The 20,290-nt window shown below is 33.4% G+C and overlaps 3 protein-coding genes across 3 annotated transcripts; 1 reads left to right on the forward strand and 2 right to left on the reverse strand.

Annotated features, from left to right (window-relative positions):
• Positions 1-526: 526 nt before the first annotated feature.
• Positions 527-6,360, forward strand: zgc:112148 (uncharacterized protein LOC550424 homolog). The gene is made up of 7 exons (XM_053515034.1): positions 527-621; positions 895-965; positions 2,221-2,365; positions 3,111-3,200; positions 3,351-3,476; positions 4,199-4,327; positions 4,452-6,360. The coding sequence occupies exons 1-7, from the start codon at positions 610-612 to the stop codon at positions 4,476-4,478; spliced, it is 600 nt and encodes a 199-aa protein (XP_053371009.1). The 5' UTR covers positions 527-609; the 3' UTR covers positions 4,479-6,360.
• On the reverse strand, positions 6,211-12,881 carry LOC128544772 (5-hydroxytryptamine receptor 3A-like). Its single transcript, XM_053515035.1, has 10 exons — positions 12,805-12,881; positions 12,665-12,722; positions 12,412-12,560; positions 12,272-12,316; positions 11,866-11,966; positions 10,420-10,589; positions 9,118-9,227; positions 8,805-9,012; positions 8,490-8,651; positions 6,211-6,497 (listed from the first exon to the last, which is right to left on the reverse strand). Exons 2-10 carry the CDS (start codon positions 12,717-12,719, stop codon positions 6,247-6,249), a joined length of 1,251 nt encoding a protein of 416 aa, XP_053371010.1. The 5' UTR covers positions 12,720-12,722; positions 12,805-12,881; the 3' UTR covers positions 6,211-6,246.
• A 1,068-nt stretch (positions 12,882-13,949) lies between these two features.
• On the reverse strand, positions 13,950-19,696 carry LOC128544977 (5-hydroxytryptamine receptor 3A-like). The gene is made up of 9 exons (XM_053515290.1): positions 19,644-19,696; positions 19,344-19,510; positions 19,157-19,201; positions 18,960-19,066; positions 18,313-18,482; positions 18,072-18,193; positions 17,597-17,807; positions 17,284-17,459; positions 13,950-14,054 (listed from the first exon to the last, which is right to left on the reverse strand). Exons 1-9 carry the CDS (start codon positions 19,684-19,686, stop codon positions 13,950-13,952), a joined length of 1,146 nt encoding a protein of 381 aa, XP_053371265.1. The 5' UTR covers positions 19,687-19,696.
• Positions 19,697-20,290: the final 594 nt, after the last annotated feature.

Raw genomic sequence — 20,290 nt, forward strand, 5'->3', positions numbered from 1 at the left:
GCAGTCATCAGATTCCCATTCTGTCACCCTGCAATGCAAAGCCGAGGCAACAGTGGATTTAGTTGAAGACTGGAAAAACATTCTTCTACTTCTTTGTCTTTCGGTCGCCATCGCCTCCATCTAACCCTATCCTCTACCTGCTCTTTTTCCAATCTTCAGTCATACGGTTTCAATACACTTGGTGGAAGTGCAACGATTTACTGTTCTGATTGCAGAGTATTTGTTCCTAATAAAGTGGCCTGTCAGCGTATACGTAACCATCTTTTCACGAAATATTCATGTATTTAAAACAAAACAGCATAAAATATTGTAATTATAATTAAAAAAAAAAGCTTTGTACAAATAAAATTTTTGAACTTAAAAAGCAGTGCTTGAAAAGAAGTGTACTGAACCAAAACTATTGGCGATATCACATCACAGATAGACCGTTTATACACGTACACTACATAGTGCACTATCACGCCCTCGCCTAAAACCTAAATATGGCGGAAGAACTGAAGCGATTTGAGATTCAGCCTTCCTGCTAGAAAACGCGCAGGGGTCCTTCGGGCAGATCCACAGACACCTTTGTTTACATACACGTCACCAGGAAGTGGAAGAAACTTCGAAATGTTGAGACAGGTGAAGATTTTTTGATTGTCATTATTATTACTATTATTATAATTTTTTATTATTATCAGTAACAGCGATAAAGTTGGTGAGGTAACTGTCAGCACTTATGTTCAAGGGTTTTATGGTTCACTTTCTGTACGTGAGACCTATGGTTGTGTGTGTGTGTGTGTGTGTTTCTTTTTCTTTCTTTTTTATGTCATGACTTATAATTTATATTTATTTTTCACATTATGCATAAGAATGTGCTGCTGTTTAAATAAATAATGCTGCTGGTGTTGGCAGGATTCACAGGGTGATGTTCCTCTGTTTGATGAGGATGAGACTGCACGAACCAGGAGCAAGTTAAATATCCAGTAAGTCCCTGCACTGTGAAGTCTTCTTTTCACTTCTGATCAACGAAATACATCACACAGCTTAGTCCCAGTGTGTGTGTGTGTGTGTGTGTGTGTGTGAGTGATCTCACAATGTCCTGAAATGTATTGAATAGAATGATAATACTTAACTTTTTATATATTTTAAAATAAAATAGCATGTTTTTTATGTACCAGCATATGAAACTATGAAATTTTTACTGTTATGTTTTTTATTTCTAACCACAATACTTAAACAAAAAAGGTTGATATTAACTCGCTTATATCAATCATTAATTCCATAACCAATAATATGAAAAAATATACTAAGTAAAAAAAAAAAATAGATAAACGATTTAAACGATCACATCACTTGTAAAACCACAGTTTTACTTTTTTGAATGCCAGCATATAAACTTATGCAATTTGTTTATAAAATTAAAATTATTAAAAATAAAGACATTATAATAATATATTATTATTATTATTAATTATTATTATTGTTGTTGTTATTATTTAATAAATTGTTTTTAAAAATCTCTGTCATACTTTCTTTCTAATTACCAATACTTATTTAAGAATACTTGTTTAAGAATATTTAAACAAACCATTTTTTATATTAACTCTAAAATTGAACAATCAATTAAAAAAACATTTTACCACTTTATTAAATTACATTTAAATGACTACACCACAGTAAAAACATGTAACACCAATGACAAAGTGAAACACCAATGATGATCAGGAAATTTGAAACATTAAACCTTTTTAGGTTTCCATTCCTATTCATATTAAATATTGGATTTTAACTGGTAACTTTCAACTACTAATTTTAAACAGTTCATTTAAAAAAGAATAAATATTTAAGCTGTATATTCCAGTTAAATTCCCATTCTGTTAATTTTTGAAATCAGGTTCCAAGTCTGATTAGATGGAATATCTTCTACCATTAAATATTGAACATCAAATTAAGAAAAAAAATTTCATGATTGAAAGTACATGCTATATTTATTGAATTTATAAAAGTAATGTGTCTATTACGTTCATTTAAAAATATTTTCGCATCAGCAAAATTAAATGACGGTCAGTATTAGGTACTGTATTTTCCACCATTTTTGTAGAATGACAATTTTATGTCTCTATCTCTCTCATCTCTCTCATAATTTTTCCCCTTATACTTTGTTTTAATGCTGTAGTTCCTTACTAATTATTTTAAGCATTTTCTGTAAACATGAGTAATTGTTTTTGCCTTTCCCAGACATCCTTTGGCCACTTTCTTCCACCTGTTCTTCCGTGTCAGCGCTATCCTGGTCTATCTGTTGTGCGAGATCCTCAGCTCCAGCTTCATTGCCTGCATGGTCACCATCATTCTCCTGCTGTCATGTGACTTTTGGACAGTGAAGGTATGACGTCCGTCATACCACATTGCATCATGTTTTGTGCAGACCAGTCTTATCGAAAAAACCAAAGATACTACCCTAAATTAAAGCAATTTTCAATTTTATAATCTCACGCCTGACCTCTGTCACATTACTGTTGTGTCTTCAGGTTAGCTGATCGAGCAATGATTATCCATAAAATATTTTGTAAATATCATTTGATACAGTGTTTAAGCAATATTATAAGATTGTATATATCTGTGTGCAATGCTGTTCTGATCTACTGTATCATAGGAGCCAAGCAGTAAGTAAGAGCTCTAATATATATATATTTTTTTTCTTTACACCATATGAGTTGTAGTTGTATAGTTAAGTATATAATCAGCCTAACTGGTAAAGGTCGATGACTGACCAGAAGAGCATACAGTAGATTGCTGTTGTGTTTGAGACAAAAGTTTTTTATCAGCTGTGTGAATAAACTCTTTGAGAGACTGTTGAAGGTAAAACCTGTAGACTTTCAAATGTGCAGATGTTCCACATTTCCAAGAGTGTAGATGAGCTTGCTTTCCTTTCCATTTCCTCACGTCATTGCAGCAACTAGGAGTTCAAACCCAAATGACATTTATATTACAGTTTGTCTGTTTGCAATTAAAGTGTATTCCATATGGAAAGGGGAAATCTCTTATTCTGATGAAATAGAAATACTTTAATATTGAACAATAAGCCAGTTTTAGTTGGCTTCTCCAGGGTTCTACATTTTTGCTTTCAGAATGTGACTGGACGGCTGCTGGTAGGTCTGAGGTGGTGGAATCAGGTAGATGAGAACGGGAAGAGCCATTGGGTGTTCGAGTCTCGTAAGGTCAGTGGATGAATTGATGGTACTGTTTTACAGGGACAGAAAATAGAGCACTATGACTTGCTGTTTATAATGAAAAAATTATATGTTAGCTGTTTTTTTTCTTGCTATATAATACATTGACATGAAAAATAACAATTTTCTTTTTTTTAGGAAACGAGCAAAAAAATAGTTTCAAGTTCAGAATCGCGGATTTTCTGGCTCGGCCTTATCGTGTGCCCCATCTTATGGGTGATTTTTGTGTTTTCCACTCTCTTTTCCTTCAAAATTAAGTGGCTGGTAAGTATAAAACTCTAGGATATATAACAGTTTAACTGTTTAACTGAACTGGATTGGAAAAAAAACATACATACATATGTACATACATAATAAAATAAAATAAAACTAATAAAAAAATGCTGTGATATTTAGAACTGAATACTGCTTTCCTGGTGGCACATTAACCGCTAAAAGACCACAGTCGAGCAGTTGATGTTGAGAAAAGCGATTACACTGAAGTTATCTTTCATGTACACTGGTGTAGGCAACAAGTTCCCGAACCATGCTCCTGAAGTGCTACCTGTCCTGTGCTGTCACACACCCATTTTATTTCAGGAAGGGCTGTTAATTGAATCAAGAGTGTTAGAGCTGAAAAAAACACTCAAATGTGGTGGACATGGAGTTCTCTAGGACCAAGGAATCTGTGATGTATGGAAAGTGGATAAAGCTTGGGCGCAAGGGAAACTGTGGCAGGATAATCCTACTGAAGCATTAATCGTACTAAATACCCACTTTGTCCCTTATTTCCTCATGAAATATATCAGTTCAGTTTCCTAAAATTGTACTTAAAATGCCACAGTGTTTAATAAATCAATAAAACATGTGGCATTTATTAACATGTTGACTCTGTTTGTACTTACCGGACTTTTGCATTATGACAAACTTGGTTGTATTTTAAAATTGATCACTTTCTTAATGATTCCTAAAATGATAACTTGTTGTAATTACTTGTGTTCATGCAGGCGGTGGTGCTTATGGGAGTCGTGTTACAGTGGGCTAACCTCTATGGGTATGTCAAATGTAAAGTCGGGGGTGGAACCAATCTGAAAAACATGGCAACCAGCTATCTGGGCCTTCAGCTCTTTAAGCAGGTGTAGTAGCTGCTTCCTAAGATTTTAACTTGTATTCCTTAGTCATACAATTTTAATTCATACTGCGTACTGTGTATGCAGGTACAGTTAATGAAGCTTTTGTTTTAATATATTTTTTTCTCAGGCAATGAATAAAACACCAGGACCCTAATGTGTCTTCAAGAATTTGACATCTCTGCGCTGCTAACGTTCTTATTTATTTTCTTGTACTGACATTGTCAGCAACTCTTGCAACTTTTTCCAAATTCTTCTGGGGTTTTTAGTTTTTTATTTCTTAAAATATATTAGATATTTACATTCATTCTGCTCTAGAGTATATTGGATTTAGCATTCTGTTGTGAATATGTGCCAAGATCAAAGTAGTATATCTTGTATATTGTCAGTGGGATAATTTAAATATAGTTATAATTCCGTTAATTGCAATGCTTTTTGACCATTTACATTTTAGTTTAGCACAATTTTTCTTATAATTGCATATAAATTTGTAAAAGGTGGATGAAAATAAAAGACTAGATTGGTTGTCTGGTCTGTAATAAATCATTATTAAATAGTTGTGTGTAGTCAGTATTATTTCAGTAATGTTGTCCAATGACTAAAAAAATATAATATTGGCACTTACAAAATTTGCCATTTTGTGCTCTTGCTAAAATTATGTTGATCAGCAATTCTTTACATTTAAAATTTATTCATTTATTACAATTATTTATAAGCCACTGTTATAGTATTTCACCTCTTAATTTACCCATAAGGAAGGGGCTAGAGTGTTTTAAAAAATGTGGATTACAGTAATGGGAACAAATCTTTTACTGTAAAAGGCTGCAATGTGCCTAAAAATAAAAATTGAAAAAAAAAAAAATTGGCTGCTTATGTAACACCCTCAGCAGCAACCTCATTTAACCTCCCGTCTGTGCCACCCACCTGCACCTGTTTCTCACTTAAGTTAGATTATTATTGTTTTTTTAGGTCACTGTGGCTTAACAAACAGGGCCTTAATACTTTTGCATAAAACTGTGTGTCTACCGAACCACATGTGGTATGAGTATTCATGTATGTGATATCTATGTGACAGTTATGAAAAAGCATAACTGTTCATGTTTTTTATTTACAAAATAGCACTTTTCAACGATGACTAAATGATGGTTGGTTGATATTCTTGCAAAAAAATCAAATACGTTGGAGGAATATGCTCCATGCATACGATACAACACACCACAATAAAGTGTTAACACATGCCCTCGGTAAGAGAAACCGGCATATGTTCACTGTGATAACTAGAAATTTTATTGATTGTTTCTACTTATTATTGAAGAAAAAGTCAAAATAATTGAATATTATTTAATTGCTTGTAAAGGTTTGCTTTGAGCTGTAATATTATTGTTATTATTATTATGATTTTAAGTCCTAATAACCTTTTTAGCCTGTTTTAGTAGTATTCCGAAAAGCCTAATCATTTTGTATGTCAGCAACACATTGATCAAATTGAAATGTAGTGCATCTGGAAATTAATTCTAAACTCTTAATGCAAGAAGTTGCTAATTGTTTTTTACTGATTTTTTGCTTTTCAGTTACAGCTTTTTCTGCATGTCACAAATGAAAAGCAGCATATTGTGCGACAATATTTTGACAATTTGTCATGTTCTTCATAAAATGTTCTTTATCAAATTACTGGACATAAGCTCTTTGTGGTTACATACACAAATGTACACATCTTGCAATGTTGATATAAATTTTATTCTTTTATTAAAAAAAAAACTTTTATTCACTCAGTCACATAAATGAGCTGTCCGTAGTTGTTTTTAATGAAGCATACTACATATGAGTTTCTTACATCATAAATTTCTACTTTTATATTTGCATTGATTAGAGTATTTAAATGTTATTAGCAGTAACAGAGAAATCCAAGTTGTTGAGTGATTTTTTTAGAAATTCAGATTGTCATTGCTACACTTTTGTGTCTTGACGATAGCAAATGCACATAACATGTAAACAATATCCAAGATTAAATAGACAATAAAACATAAATTGTCCCAAGATTTTGCGTTGTCCTGTTTTTTCTTTTTTTCCATCATATCCTTGTCCATGTCACTGACAAAACGTGAAATCCTCTGGATGTATGTAAATTCTGTCACCAGATCCACAGAGTTTGGTTTGCTGTTGTTGATTTCAGCCTCTGATAAATAAAAATGTACAGTGAAATTTTAGATATAAACATCTGAGTAACTTACTATAAAATGTACATATTAAATATTTTTATAACTTTTATGACTTGTTTTACTGTACCATTATTGACTTAACAAATATGTAGCCAAAAAGTGAAGGAAAAAAAAAAAAAACTTATGGGCAATACAAAGTACCCCAAAAACCCAAAAGCTTGTAGATCCATCCACAGCAGTCTCCTGTATAACTTTATAAGTCTCTTACATCATTATGGAGGAATTTTGGCCCATTCTTCTTTACAACATTGTTTCAGTTGAACTTTGTTTGGTCTTGACATGTAAACCCTGATTTTTTTTTTTCAGCAGTTCTGAATTAGATTTACTGGTGTGCTTCATATCATTATCCTGTTGCATGACTCAATTTTGACCAAGCTTTAGCTGTTAGACAGATGGTCTCACATTTGCCTTTAGAATACACTGATCTGGGAATCTGGAATACTTTGATCTCGTTTGTCCAAAGGACTTGGACTTAAACATTTACCATGCTAAGTGAGGGCTGCATGGTCTAAGATGTTCAGTAACTCTTGTGTTTTGGTATTTCTCTGAGCATTGCACACCTTGTGGATACCTTGGCAGCTGTGGGTTTTGGGGGAGGGTCCGCCATGGATCAGACATGTTTGTCCATGAATATGGAGGTTGTATCAACAACATTGAGCTTTTTGCCTACTAAACCCCATATACAGCAAGCTGTGATGCAGAGTGTTCTGATACCCCTTTATAATGGCTCACAATGACAGTTTTCCGTAATTTGTGCTACATTGGCTTTAGTCCCCATAGACATAAATGAGCATTATAATTGAGCAAATACTAAGATTAGCTGTATATATCTGTACACTTATTAAGCTGGTATAAGGTTTCATATTCTTCATTGTGTATTAAAACAGGGAACACATTAGATGTAACTGATACTAGACAGCTGGTTATACCACGTGTGGTTACTTTTCTCTTTTTTGCATCACACTTTACATGCTAAAGCTACAGTTTTAGTGTACATTACCTATCAAGCCTTATTCTCCCAGTTTGTCTATTTCTGATTGTCATCATAGAATTTTAGCCTCTCCCTTCGTTTGTTTATGGATAATTCAGGACAACAACTAAAATACAATAGCTCTTGCATTTTAGTAGCTTAATTTCTTATAAACCTAGATGCTTGTATTACACAGTGATATCATTTTTAAATCATGAATTAATTTATGCTAAAATTAAAATCACAATATTCTGTCATATATCATGTATGGCTATGGTATCACTATTTGAACTTAGTTATGTATTAAGTAATTTATGTGAACTAATTAAGTAAATTTATACACGGCACATGTTGAAGCTCCTCTTATTATGCCTTTTGACCCATTTTTTGCAGTTTTTCTATGCCTATGAGCTTTTTAAATTAAAATTTGTCTATTTGTATATAGTGTTTTGATTTTTGACCTACCTCTAAAACATCAGTGTATACTCTGTACATGACGAAGAAAATGCATTAGGCATTAGGCAACCTAGCTACAGAAGCAAAATGTTAAGGTGCTGCAAAACACAATTTCTTTTAGGAATTGGAGATGATTATAGAATATTACAGATGCACATTTCTTGTTTATAAACTCTCTCTTCCCTTACTTCCATTTTCAACAGAACTGCTCTTAAACCTTATTTTCAGTCTGGATTCAAGTCAGGTATTTTGTGTTGACTTAGACTTGGTCTCCAACTTACTGCCAAATGTATTTGTACTTGTTTTGTATTTGAAAATGAGTCTCGTAAAATTTGTTTATTAAAAAAAAACTATTTTGAGGACATTGTTAAAAAAAAATAAAAAACATAGCCTAATCATGTTAACCATGATAACAGTTAACAATTGGAACCAACTTGTGAAGTTATCTGTGATAACTTCTGTGATAACTTCACAACTCAATCTTAATTTGACTTAATTTTTAAAATCAGTAAAAGTTACTTACCAATTTGATTAAATGGATTGTCTTGTTGAACCAATGTTCCTGGTCCATTCTGTTTTCGTTGCTTCCCAGGCCATATGCTACCAGTTCTAGCCACTTGGGACAATATCATGGATACCAGCAGACTCACAACCAGCACAATCAGGCAGAAGCAAAAATGATAGTCTTACGAAAACAGATAAAAAGCAAAGTGTTATTAAAATCAAGAATATCTAAGACTTTATATGCTGTTTGTAATCTCTATATTCTTCAGAGATTTACAACAAACAACCTCAGAAGTATGAAGACACATTGAGTGTCCGGTGCTTTTCCACTTACAGATCAGAGGGCTGCAGGGACCGCCCTCTGGCAGTTGTTTGGAAAGTATTAGGAGGAACATGGCGAAGCTGAACACCAACTTGATCTTGAAAGCATTTCGTTCACCATCCAGAGGAAGAGCGAAGCTCACCAGGTCGACCACCATGATGAGTGCAGTGGGCAGTACCAATGACACCAATGCATTAAAAGGGTTAAGGTACAGAGTCACCTGTGCAATTTTTTTTCTTTTTTAGTTATTTGATTATGCCACAAATTTTGTCAAGTCATTCAAATTTATAACCCACACCATATTAGAATATAACAGCTTGTTTACTTGAAGGTAGCTACTGGCTCCCTCTTGGAGTTCCACGTCCAATGTTTGCCATTCCCCTTGATGACCTTTCACTGTGACTATCCTGCCGTACTTGAGCTTTACTCCACAAGCTGCACATTCAAAGATTTTAATGTCAGTATGACTGTAGGCTCAGTATTTTTATAAAGGCTCCTTTCTAATTGATAATTTAATATAATTTAATGAATGTGTAATATGTAATTTATGAATTTAAATTACAGTCATATCTTGTGAATGTATAAACCCGAGGCAACAAAAAACCTAGTGTGTTTCATTTACAAACCCATTTTTTGTCCGATAATGTGGTTAAAGATTCTTAAAAGTGTTCATAAATTTAATTGGCCTAATAACATACTGGATGTGTTTGTGATAAAACATAGCTTGAGGATATTCTCGCATGTTTCTATTTCAGCTTGCTGCACACATACATCTCAATTACCACAATACATTCACTGGCTGTTGCTCCTTCATACAGCTATATAATCAGTCAAACAGCAGCACAATGCAGATACAGGTCAAGAGCTTGAGGAAATGTTCACATCAAATAATGTGACTTCAGTGACTATGGAATGATTTTTGGTGCTGTCATGCCTTTTTTTCCCTCCTTAAAGTGATTCTAAAAATTTTACATGCAGTCGTTTCTAGATTAACACAATATGGTGTAAAAGCTAAAACAAAGTAACAAAACAAACAAACATAAAATAATTTATTGACTGACACTTCTGCAATAATAATAATAATAATAATAATAATAATAATAATAATACATCTAGGAACCTTTTTATTCCAACTAGGGGCCGAGGAGACCAATGGTGACCATTGTATTTATTCCCATTCGTACAACCTAAAAGAAATGACCAAGTAGCTTCCTCCAACAGAACTGGGAACACAGTGAAGGTCACCATATGCATTGTTGCCACATGTGTATCTGATTAGATAACCTTTTGAATGTGTAGTTTTACAGGTATTCCTTATAATATGCACAGTGTGTATACATCATAAATAAACCCTTAGAGTAAGCTGGGGAACTCATTTTGTGCACCCATCAGGAATAACACTTCCGTTCTGACTGGAATCCAAACCCAAAATCTACATTGCATAAGTACAGTATATGAAATACAGAAGTTTGATCTGTCCAATTAAATTTTTTGATTTTCATCATGTATGTAGAATAAAAACTAAAACTAATTTATCTGTAAGTGTCCAGTCGTAATGACTAACTCATACTGTATACTTTATATATGTGGAAAGTAGTTGCAATTATGGAAAAAATAATCTTCTTACAGCTTCGATTCCATCCATTGATGGCCACTATGCATGTGTCCTGAACAAAGGGAAAGGAGAAGAGGTTCATGTCACATCCCACAGTGACGTACATCTGAATGGCATAGCTCACAGTGCCATCTTGGGACACTAATATATCATTAGCAAGAGGCTGCACATCTGTTGAAATGCTATAAGCAGAAGTAATAAATTGGAGTTAGCGGATTAAGACATAACATTGTCTTGTTTCTTTTACAAAATCCAACAAGTAGTTAGTATCCTCAGATAGTGCTTATAAAGTATATTATGAAAAGGGATCCATATAAGGACTCAAACAAAATTAAGCTCCCTATAAATCTATCTAAAAGTCTTAGCAAATGAATATATTAAATAAAGTTGTTAAATATTTTCATTATGAGATTACCAGTCAAGACCATTAATTCTAATTCTAGACATATTTACTAGTTTAAAACTATGTAAGCTTGTTTCTATTACCTAAACTAAATGCTTGGAGGATTATTTGTCAAAAGAATATCACAACTATGTCTAGAAAATGGTTCTAAACGTAGATTTGTTTTTTAAATTTCTAATGAACAGAAATATTTCTTAAACTTGCCCATTTTTCCAGTTTATCTGTGTATGTCGTCTTATAATAATATACAAAATATCAATAGTCTTAATAGTTACTTTAATATTAAAAGTAAAAAAAAGTCTATGTAAGGAATAAAGTGCAATAGCACTATCTGCTGCTCCTTGTTACTAGGGATTCTATATTTAATCTTCTATACATATAATAAAAGTGTAAAGCTTGGCGTGTCTGTACATATTTTTTTATTATTATTTGCGGAGATGTAAGATAAGAAATACAACTCATTAAGATGGTTTTGGAAATTTTTTGTCTGTTAGTTTGTTTGTGCATGCATTACATAAAAACTACTAAATTAATTTTAATAGGGTGTTTACAGGAGTATTTGCCAAGCTTGAGGTAACATAGGCTTTGTTTCATCACAGTGGGCCAACAAGAAGAGTAGACATGCTAATTTGAAATTTAAATGCAAAACATCCTAAAAAAATTTTTTTTTTTTTTAAATCTACCTTGAAAAAAACATTAATGGACTTAATTTCAAAATTCAACAGATGGATATATGCATTTTAAATATATGCATATGAGTGTGCAATTAAATCTACTTAATAAGCACAATCTCATACCTTCATTCTGCGCACTTCACAGTAACAAGTAAAAATTAGTTTACAACTTTGTCACAAAATTCAACATTGTACATTGTTTAGAACACGCTTATAAGTGTGCAATTAAATTCCATGCGAAAAAAGTCGTGAGCACATATAGTAAATCATAATTTAATACAATGTGTTGAATATTCAAAAATTAAATAATTATTCTAGATCTGTGGACTGCTTACGGAAAAGAATTACAAAGAACAGATATAATAAGAAAAGCAAACTCACGCATTGTTCACGGTAAGATTAGGGAGCCAGATGTAATTGAATGGAAGTAAAACTTCAGTGAAATTGTAATTTGTTGATGCAAGATCTGGGTCTTTCCATTTCTGTAAAAATGAATTTCTGTTAAAATACAGTGTGCTCTTTTACAGATTGAGACACAGACAAAAACCTGGAAAAGCATCACAAAAGAAAAATCCAACAGTTTGGATGCCAGTGGGTTGGCTGGACGGAATATTTGATGATAGTATTAGATGTAATTGAATGAAAGTAAAACCTCAGTGAAATTGTTTCGTGTGGAATTTGTCCATGCAAGATCTCGGTCTGTCCATTCCTGTAAAAATGAATTCCTGTTAAAATACAGTGTGTTCTTTTACAGATTGAGAGATATAGGAAACTGATTGGGACTTACCATGAAGATTTTTATGTGACTAGTAAATTGCAAATTTTGTAAATTCTTGTAAAGACAAGAAAAAACAATACAGATTACATCCGTTGCAATCGATGTTAAAGGAAGCAAATCTGAACATAATGAATCACAGAGATACTTACGAAAGTGAGGGTCTCATATTGGATGGTTGTGAGATTCACATTTATGAAACAATCAGGAGGCTGTGGAGCACTATAGAGTTGCTGATTAATTATCTTGTTAGCCAGACATCGCCGTGAACAGGATTGTGTTGTGTTTTGACTGGTAACTTCTAATGGAATAAACGTCAATTTCATTAAATCGTGAGGTGCCTAATTCAAAAATTGCTACTTATTACATTTAAATAATATGAAAACAGTAAAATTGACTGCTCACCAATCACAAAATAAAGGAAATAGAGGCTTCTCACAATCATCTTAGTGGACATCATAACCTTTATTAAGAGCAATAAACTGCTATTAATTATCTATGTTTATTTTAAATGAAAAATGCAAAAACATTTGCAGGATACATACCAAAATGTAGGGATGATTGGATCAAGCTCTCCTAGTTTCCCTGCAGCTCCTCGGAGCCTTTTTCCAGAGGACAAGTGTTAGACAACAGTTTAAAAGGTACCATGTCTGGCTTCCATGTGTATGACGTGAGATAGCCAGAACACATAACAAAAGCAAATGCGGACAGGCATACAGTAAGTATCCTATGTCACAAAGCAATTAATCTGTTTATTGTTTGGTAACCAAATTAAAGTACTTTATTATCCTGAATTATTTGATTGCTTTCATTCTTAAAAATCCTGTGTTCAACAGAGCGGCAATCTAAATACATATGGTATTGTCTGAAAACTGATCATTTTTCCTGTTGTGGAACTTGATGCTAATGGCACTGAACAATACTATAGTTATGAGTCATGTTGTAACAGCTGGGTGTTGATGTCTCTGCTTAGTTTACTCATGATGTTAGTTCAACTGGTTTCGCAGTGTACCAATACTGATATGGATGAAGTGTTCCTGCAATTATAGGCTCATTTTTTTGTCCCAGTACAAAAGAGTACAGTAACAAAAGCATCTAGTTGACCCTGAATTTAAAGGTAATAAATATCATAATTTACATCCGATATTTTCTGGATGTCCTTACAATAGAGGTTATCATGTTGTACTGAGAGGTTTTGTGCTAAAGCTAACATAGCAGACCAAGAGATTTGTTATTTGTAATCAAAAACACAAAAAAAAGTGTTTATGTGTACGTCCGATAAAAAAGTATAGATATATCAGACAAAATTAAAGTTATTATTACTGTTTACAACGCGTAATCTCACCACTATCGGAAGATGGGACTGATACCGCAAAAATGTATTTTAGGTCATATAAACAACCGCAAAACAACTAGAAAAACATGTGATCATGTGATGTCTGTGCTTTTTCTTTGTCTATGTAACCCATTTTTAAATTGTATGCTCAGTCATGTTCGTATAGTTGATTAAAATGAAAAATAAATAAATGAAATAAAATGCAAACTGAAAATGCTTGGGTTTGAGATAAAAAGATAAATATCAGGTAATAAATCAGAATTTCAAATTTAATTTTATGGTATTTAAACCTAGATGTGTTAAACACGTGTACCCTGTTAGATTGGTTGTTTAAATAATGAATAGCTATATGTTTTACTGGTAAGGTTTAAGACTGGCCAAGTTAATCATCTGTTGTCTTAATCTTAACTCGATCATACAGTTCACCTCCTGAAGAGGAGAAAGAGACACAGCCAAAACCTGGAAAAGCATCACAAAAGAAAAATCCAACAGTTGGATGCCAGTCTATTGGCTGGACGAATTATTTAATGAAGTTATTTCAAGCAAGGGACATGCAACAAAATATTGTGTTATTTATTTAATGCCACTAACTTATGCAACCATATTATAAGTTGTTTAGCACATTTGAATGTAAATATCAGAAAATACCTTGGAAAAATACTTTAGAAATGATGGTCCCAGCTCTCTTCACGGCATTGACCAGCTCCTCCCGTGTAGGGCTGATTCTTCACCATTCTTAGCATCACTGATACCCCATGTATCTACTTTAAACAGGTTCTACTAGGGTTAGGGTTCTACTAATTTAGAATCATGAGCAGAGTGTAGCTGGACTATTTAAAAGCAAAATAACAGGTCTTTGAGGGACAGAAATCTGGCTAAATAGCAAGTGATCAAATACTTATTTGACACAGTAATTCACAAAAAAATGGTTTAAAAAATCATACAATGTGATTTCCGGATTTTTCTTTTTAGATTCTGTCTCTCACAGTGGAAATGCACCTACGTTGAAAATTGTAGACCCCTCCATGATCTCTAAGCAAGAGAATTTGCAAAATCAGAGGGTGATCAAATACTTACACTGCATTCCAAATTATTACGCAAATAATATCTTTCTCTGATTTTCATAATTAGTAAATGCAAATGACAGTCAGTATAATTTTAAGGTCATCAACTATTAGGGTATAATTTGAATTTTATTGAAGAAACCTCCTAATGATAACAATATTTATTTTAAAAAATAAAAAACTCAAAATGCACTGTTCCAAATTCTTATGCACAACAGAGTTAAAACATTTTATAGGTTGTAAAGAACTGAAAATGGACTTGAATTTGCAGCATTAGGAGGTCATATTTACTGAAATCAAAAGCTATTTCAATCAAAAACATGGACCCCTTCTTTAATATCACCTTCACAATTCTTGCGTCCATTGAACTTGTGAGTTTTTGGACAGTTTCTGCTTGAATTTCTTTGCAGGATGTCAGAAAAGCCTCCCAGAGCTGCTGTTTTGATGCGAACTGCCTCCCACCCTCATAGATCTTTTGAGGATTCTCCAAAGGTTTTCAATGGGGTTGAAGTCAGGGAAGGATGGTGGCCACACCATGAGTTTCTCATCTTTTATGCCCATAGCAGCCAATGACACAGAGGTATTCTTTGCAGCATGAGATGGTGCATTGTCGTGCATGAAGATGATTATGTTACGGAAGGCACGGTTCTTCTTTTTGTACCAAGGAAGAAAGTGTTCAGTCAATATACTTTGCAGAGGTCATTTTCACACCTTCAGGGACCCTACAGGGGCCTACCAGTTCTATCCCAATGATTCTGGCCCAAAACAATATATATATATTTATATAACATATATATTTATATATGTTCATAGCTTTTACATTGTATATACTGTAATTGTTACTTGGTAAGAAATGACTTCTTTAATAAAGTGTTGTAGAAGACAAGCAATTCTAGGCCATTTTGAAAAGAGATAAGCTGAGACGGAGACTCATCAATTTGCAGCAACCATTTATTCTTTTTAAATTTATACATTTTACATTTTTATGTTAAAGTTATGAGAAACAGGAAGATACATAATGATAAATGATAGGTTTAGCAAATGAATATAACATAATGTGTCCAAAAAGTCCCTCCACAGTGGCTGTGTAGAAAAGGTTATGGGAAAGTATTTGTTTAATAAAACTCATTATTATTTTCACTTATGTATTTATTAAATTTTGGACAGTATTGCGATGTGGTACACTTTTCCCTGGACTAAATCTGTGTATTTGTAGCTTTAAAAACCTGCTCCACTTAAAAAACACCTTCTTTGATGGTTAACATTTTTACACAAAAATATTCGGCAAACATTAAGCAAATTATTCCTCGGATATGTACATCAGACTGGTGGCGCAAAACAAGAGTGCGTCAACACACTACTCTACATGGCTGCTGTGGAGAGACTTTCTGGATGCACTGTATAGATAATATCCATGCTATATTTTCCATATATGAATAAAGCTTAGCTTTTCCTATTGATCAACACAGTTAAATGACATTTTCAGAATAAGTGTTTATAGGTTTGGTTTCAGAAAACAACTAGGTAAGACTCCTTTCATAAGTTACAAGAAACAGTGCTGTTCTAAAATATATGTTTATGGTAATATCTACAGTCTGATATTATTGTTAATTTAAAAATGAATTAAAATCCATTAGAGGTAATAAAGACTGATTGTAACTCCAGATGTCCCAAAATCCCTCCTCATTAAGATCTGTTTTTCTGATTTTATCAGTAGTTAAGGCCAGAAATCGAGATTGTTAGTTTTACAAAATTCAGTTCCAGTGATTCCAAAGAAACAAATGACATAAATAATGTCAAGACACAGGTAGCACCAGAAGCAGACTCTGTCAAACCATCTTGCATATTCATGCTTCTTCTTCGTCTCTTTATTGGACTTTTCTATGTTCTCCACAAAAGTCGAAATCTTCTGCATTGACGCATCCTTCTCAGTCACATCGAACGAAACTGAAGATACACCATTCAGGTTTACATCTGTCCAAAGAAAGTGAACACAGACTTCCTGAAGCACCATAAAGTGAAATAGTTCCATAAATAAATAGTATGCATAGTTTTACAAGGCTACAGCTGTTCTTATTCATTGACACATTGAGCAGAATAAGTTTTCTTTGGGTATAGAAGATAAGCTAAGCGAGATTTCTTGTCCAGCTCAAATAATCTTGTCCTACAACCATGGAAATGTGTCTCATTAGAAAGTCTATAAATGCTTAGTAGAGAATGTCTATTATGTCATATAAGGATGAATTAAAATATTACATAGGGCAAAAGTTAATCGTTTTGCTTTAGATTGATTATGTGGGGGAGGGGTTGGGGGAATCACATGCATCACACCACAGGTTTGTAATTTCATGGGTGATACATGATTGCATAAAAATAAACTTCCAAAGTGCATTTCAACATAATCTGAAATTGGAATAAAAAAAAACATCAAGTTAACAGAAGGTAATAGTCACATTTTGTGAGGTAAAAAAAAATAACTATTTATGTGAAAAAATCAGATCTGAAAAACTGAAGCCACATGCTCTGTATGTGTAAATGAATAAATCATGTATACAAACTAACAAACAAACAAACATCACATGTAAAAAATGTTATGCATTGTAATTTTTTTCCTACATTCATACCATACCCTTTTTTATCTCATCTTTGCCATCAGTGTTGCTGAATTCAAGTGGTTTGGGGCGCTGGATGACGTGGGACAATTTGGGCATGATGGCACCATTGTCCGCAAAATGTGAGAACACCATGGATGTCAGCAAGCTCACAACCAAAATGATTAAGCAGAAACAAAAGTGATAGCCTGGTGAAATCAGATATTTCATGTAAGCTTAAACTTTATATATAAAGTCAGTTGCATTTATTTGAAGCAGGAACAACCAGGATAATAACATTGTTGCCTCTCTTGTATGTCCTCACTGTTGCTCTGGTTCTACTCACGGATCATGGGGCTGCAGAAGCCAGTGTCAGGCAGTTGGTCAGTGAGGATAAGCAAGGACATGGTAAAGCTGAGCACCAGAGTGATTTTAAAGGTGCTGCGTTTCCCGCCCTCCAATGGCAGAGCAAAGCTCCCCAGATCTGCTATCATGATGAGTACACTGGGGAGGATGAGCGTCACTATTGTGTTGAATGGATTGGTGGACATAGTGACCTAAAAGGTTAGACAGAAGAGGTTGGAGTCATCCAGAAGTTTTTATGGACATCTACTACAGTATGAAAACTTATGCTATTTAGCCCAATTTGGTATTAATACTTTAAGCATTTACTAGATTACAAATAAGTCACTCCTATTTAAAAACACAGCAAAAACAAAAAGACAGATTTTGCCCATTTAGTCATAGGCACAAAGTATTTGAAGATTACATAGATTTAAAAACTTCATACTGTAATATTTAAGACATAAATATTTAATTACATAGAGATAGTTGCGATCCATGTGCATTTTGTCCTGATGTAGCTCCACTGATACAGTTATCCATTCACCACGATCTTCTCCCACTGAAGATACATTCCCATAGTTGATAAGTATGCCACAATCTAATCCAATGCAAAATGTGCAGTTCAATTAGTAACACATCAGTTTAATAATAATAATAAGAAGAAGAAGAAATAAAATGAAATTCAATGTTATTTTATCTTAAATAAATCAAACATACTTTTTTCTCTCCATCCATTAAGGGCGACTGGGCATGCATCTTCTACAAAAGGGTAGGTAAAAAGGTTGATTTGACACACCACAGTCGTATACAAGTTGATAGTGTGTTGCACAGTGCCATCATATCTCACGAGTATATCATTAGTGACAGGCTTGACATCAGTTTGGATTCTAAAGCCATAGGAAAATGAGTGACATATACACATATTAAACAAATAATATACTGTTTTGAAGGGTACACAACTCTAAACTAATAAAGAAAATCTCACCACATTGAATCTCCTGTTTATATAATTTTAGAACATATTTTTTAACAATATTACTAAAACAAGAAAATTTTATTAAAGAAATGTATGATAAATAAATAATAAACAGTGTTCTACCTACCTACCTTTCAGTTCTTGTGTTTGTTATACAGGTTTTAAAATGGTGGTAATTAACTATGTAAAAGAATATTAAATTTAATAATCTCTTAAGCAAAAACAAAAAATGAGTGTACATGTATTTATTTTTAAGCAAAGTATTTATACTGACTATACATAAATATATAGAGAGATTTATAACTGCACCTATTATTAAGGCAAAAGCCATAAAAATATTTCAGTCGAAACTCTTACGAGAGAGACGAGAGAGAGACGGTTAACTCACGCGTTGTCTACAGTTAGATCAGGAGTCCAGATTTTGTCAAAAGGCATCATAAGTTCTGGAAACCCATATTCTGTTATATTCCATGCAAGGTCTGGGTCGTTCCATTCCTATTAAACAAAAAAAAGTACATTTTAAGAGATAATTAGCCATTTATCATTATGTATTAAAATGTGCTTTGTGTGAAACAATATCCTTACCATTTCAATTCTAATGCGACTCGAGAAACGCAGGGCCTGAGTATCCTGACTCAAAATGAGAGCACAATTGTTATTTAAAGATGATCAATTTAGTGTAGTTTGGCCTCTTACAGCCAAAACTTAATCATCAATAATGCTAAGGTGGAGCTAAAAATAATTGTGTCGGTCATTGCAGGTGGATACTTACCACAGACAGGGTCTCATATTGAATGGATGTGAGATTCACTGTTATTCTACATCCTGGAGGCATTGGAGGGCTGAAAAGTTCCATCGCAATGATGTTGTTAGCCAGGCATCGACGAGTGGTGCAAGTTGCCAAAGATCTAACTATAAAGTTGGAGCACACTAGGAGAACTGCAGAGACAATGCAAATATTTAACATTTTAATCATAGATAAAAGTTTCCATGCCTGAAGCTAATCTAGTTTTAGTTAGTAAAATTTATTTATTTAACAGTTCTGATAGTCTGAGTTACATTCAAGTCTTACCAATGAAAAAATAAACAATGCTGGAAAATTTCAGGATTCTCATAGATGATGCCATGGTACACTCTTCTACAAACATAAAACGTTAATTTGTAATATAGAAATTGCATCATCACATTTAAAAACAAGGGGGAAAAAATGTACCTTAACACTCCTGCTTGCTTCCAGTTCTTCTCAGTGCAACGCGGAGAGAAATGTCAGATAGCTTAATAAGCACCACTGTTTACTTGTATTAACTGGTTAGGTGATGTACACTGAACAAATGCTCATATTTAAAGCATCTGTGTTGTAAGCATCAACCAAATTGTGTATTCTGGCTTCCTTGGTTATTGGTGTTTAATCCACACAAGCATTCAGTTGATGTTTGAGCACATGAGCATATAATAGTACTTCATTAATTACTTCTGTTCACCTCTACTGCATCTATTCCATGAATGGCTGGAATTCAAAAGAAAGCACAAAGGCAGATAAATCTAATCGCTCGAAATAGACTTTGACTTTTAGTTAATTAAAGGTCACAATAGGGCAAAGCCTGTGGTTTGCTTGTAATAACAAGTCGGATGGAGATTCACTGAATATTAGGTTTTAAAATGATATGTGATTGTAGTTATGGCTGAAACTGTGATAAAGCAGAATATTTAAAAGATGCA

Source organism: Clarias gariepinus, chromosome 16 (assembly GCF_024256425.1).
Source record: "Clarias gariepinus isolate MV-2021 ecotype Netherlands chromosome 16, CGAR_prim_01v2, whole genome shotgun sequence".
NCBI classification, from domain to species: Eukaryota; Metazoa; Chordata; class Actinopteri; order Siluriformes; family Clariidae; genus Clarias; species Clarias gariepinus.

What these genes read in the sequence shown, in the direction of transcription:
- zgc:112148 (XM_053515034.1), top strand. An exon ending in AGGAGCAAGTTAAATATCCA is followed by an intron (nt 966 to 2,220) that starts GTAAGTCCCTGC and finishes TGCCTTTCCCAG; the next exon opens with ACATCCTTTGGCCACTTTCT. An exon ending in GCCTTCAGCTCTTTAAGCAG is followed by an intron (nt 4,328 to 4,451) that starts GTGTAGTAGCTG and finishes TTTTTTTCTCAG; the next exon opens with GCAATGAATAAAACACCAGG.
- LOC128544772 (XM_053515035.1), bottom strand. Translation starts at nt 12,719, where the DNA reads ATGATGTCCACTAAGATGATTGTGAGAAGCCTCTATTTCCTTTATTTT. An exon ending in GAGCCAGTAGCTACCTTCAA is followed by an intron (nt 9,013 to 9,117) that starts GTAAACAAGCTG and finishes AAAATTGCACAG; the next exon opens with GTGACTCTGTACCTTAACCC. An exon ending in TCCCTGCAGCCCTCTGATCT is followed by an intron (nt 8,652 to 8,804) that starts GTAAGTGGAAAA and finishes TGTTTTCGTAAG; the next exon opens with ACTATCATTTTTGCTTCTGC.
- LOC128544977 (XM_053515290.1), bottom strand. Translation starts at nt 19,686, where the DNA reads ATGAGAATCCTGAAATTTTCCAGCATTGTTTATTTTTTCATTG. An exon ending in CATTGTTTATTTTTTCATTG is followed by an intron (nt 19,511 to 19,643) that starts GTAAGACTTGAA and finishes TTGTCTCTGCAG; the next exon opens with TTCTCCTAGTGTGCTCCAAC. An exon ending in TGGATCGCAACTATCTCTAT is followed by an intron (nt 17,808 to 18,071) that starts GTAATTAAATAT and finishes CTAACCTTTTAG; the next exon opens with GTCACTATGTCCACCAATCC.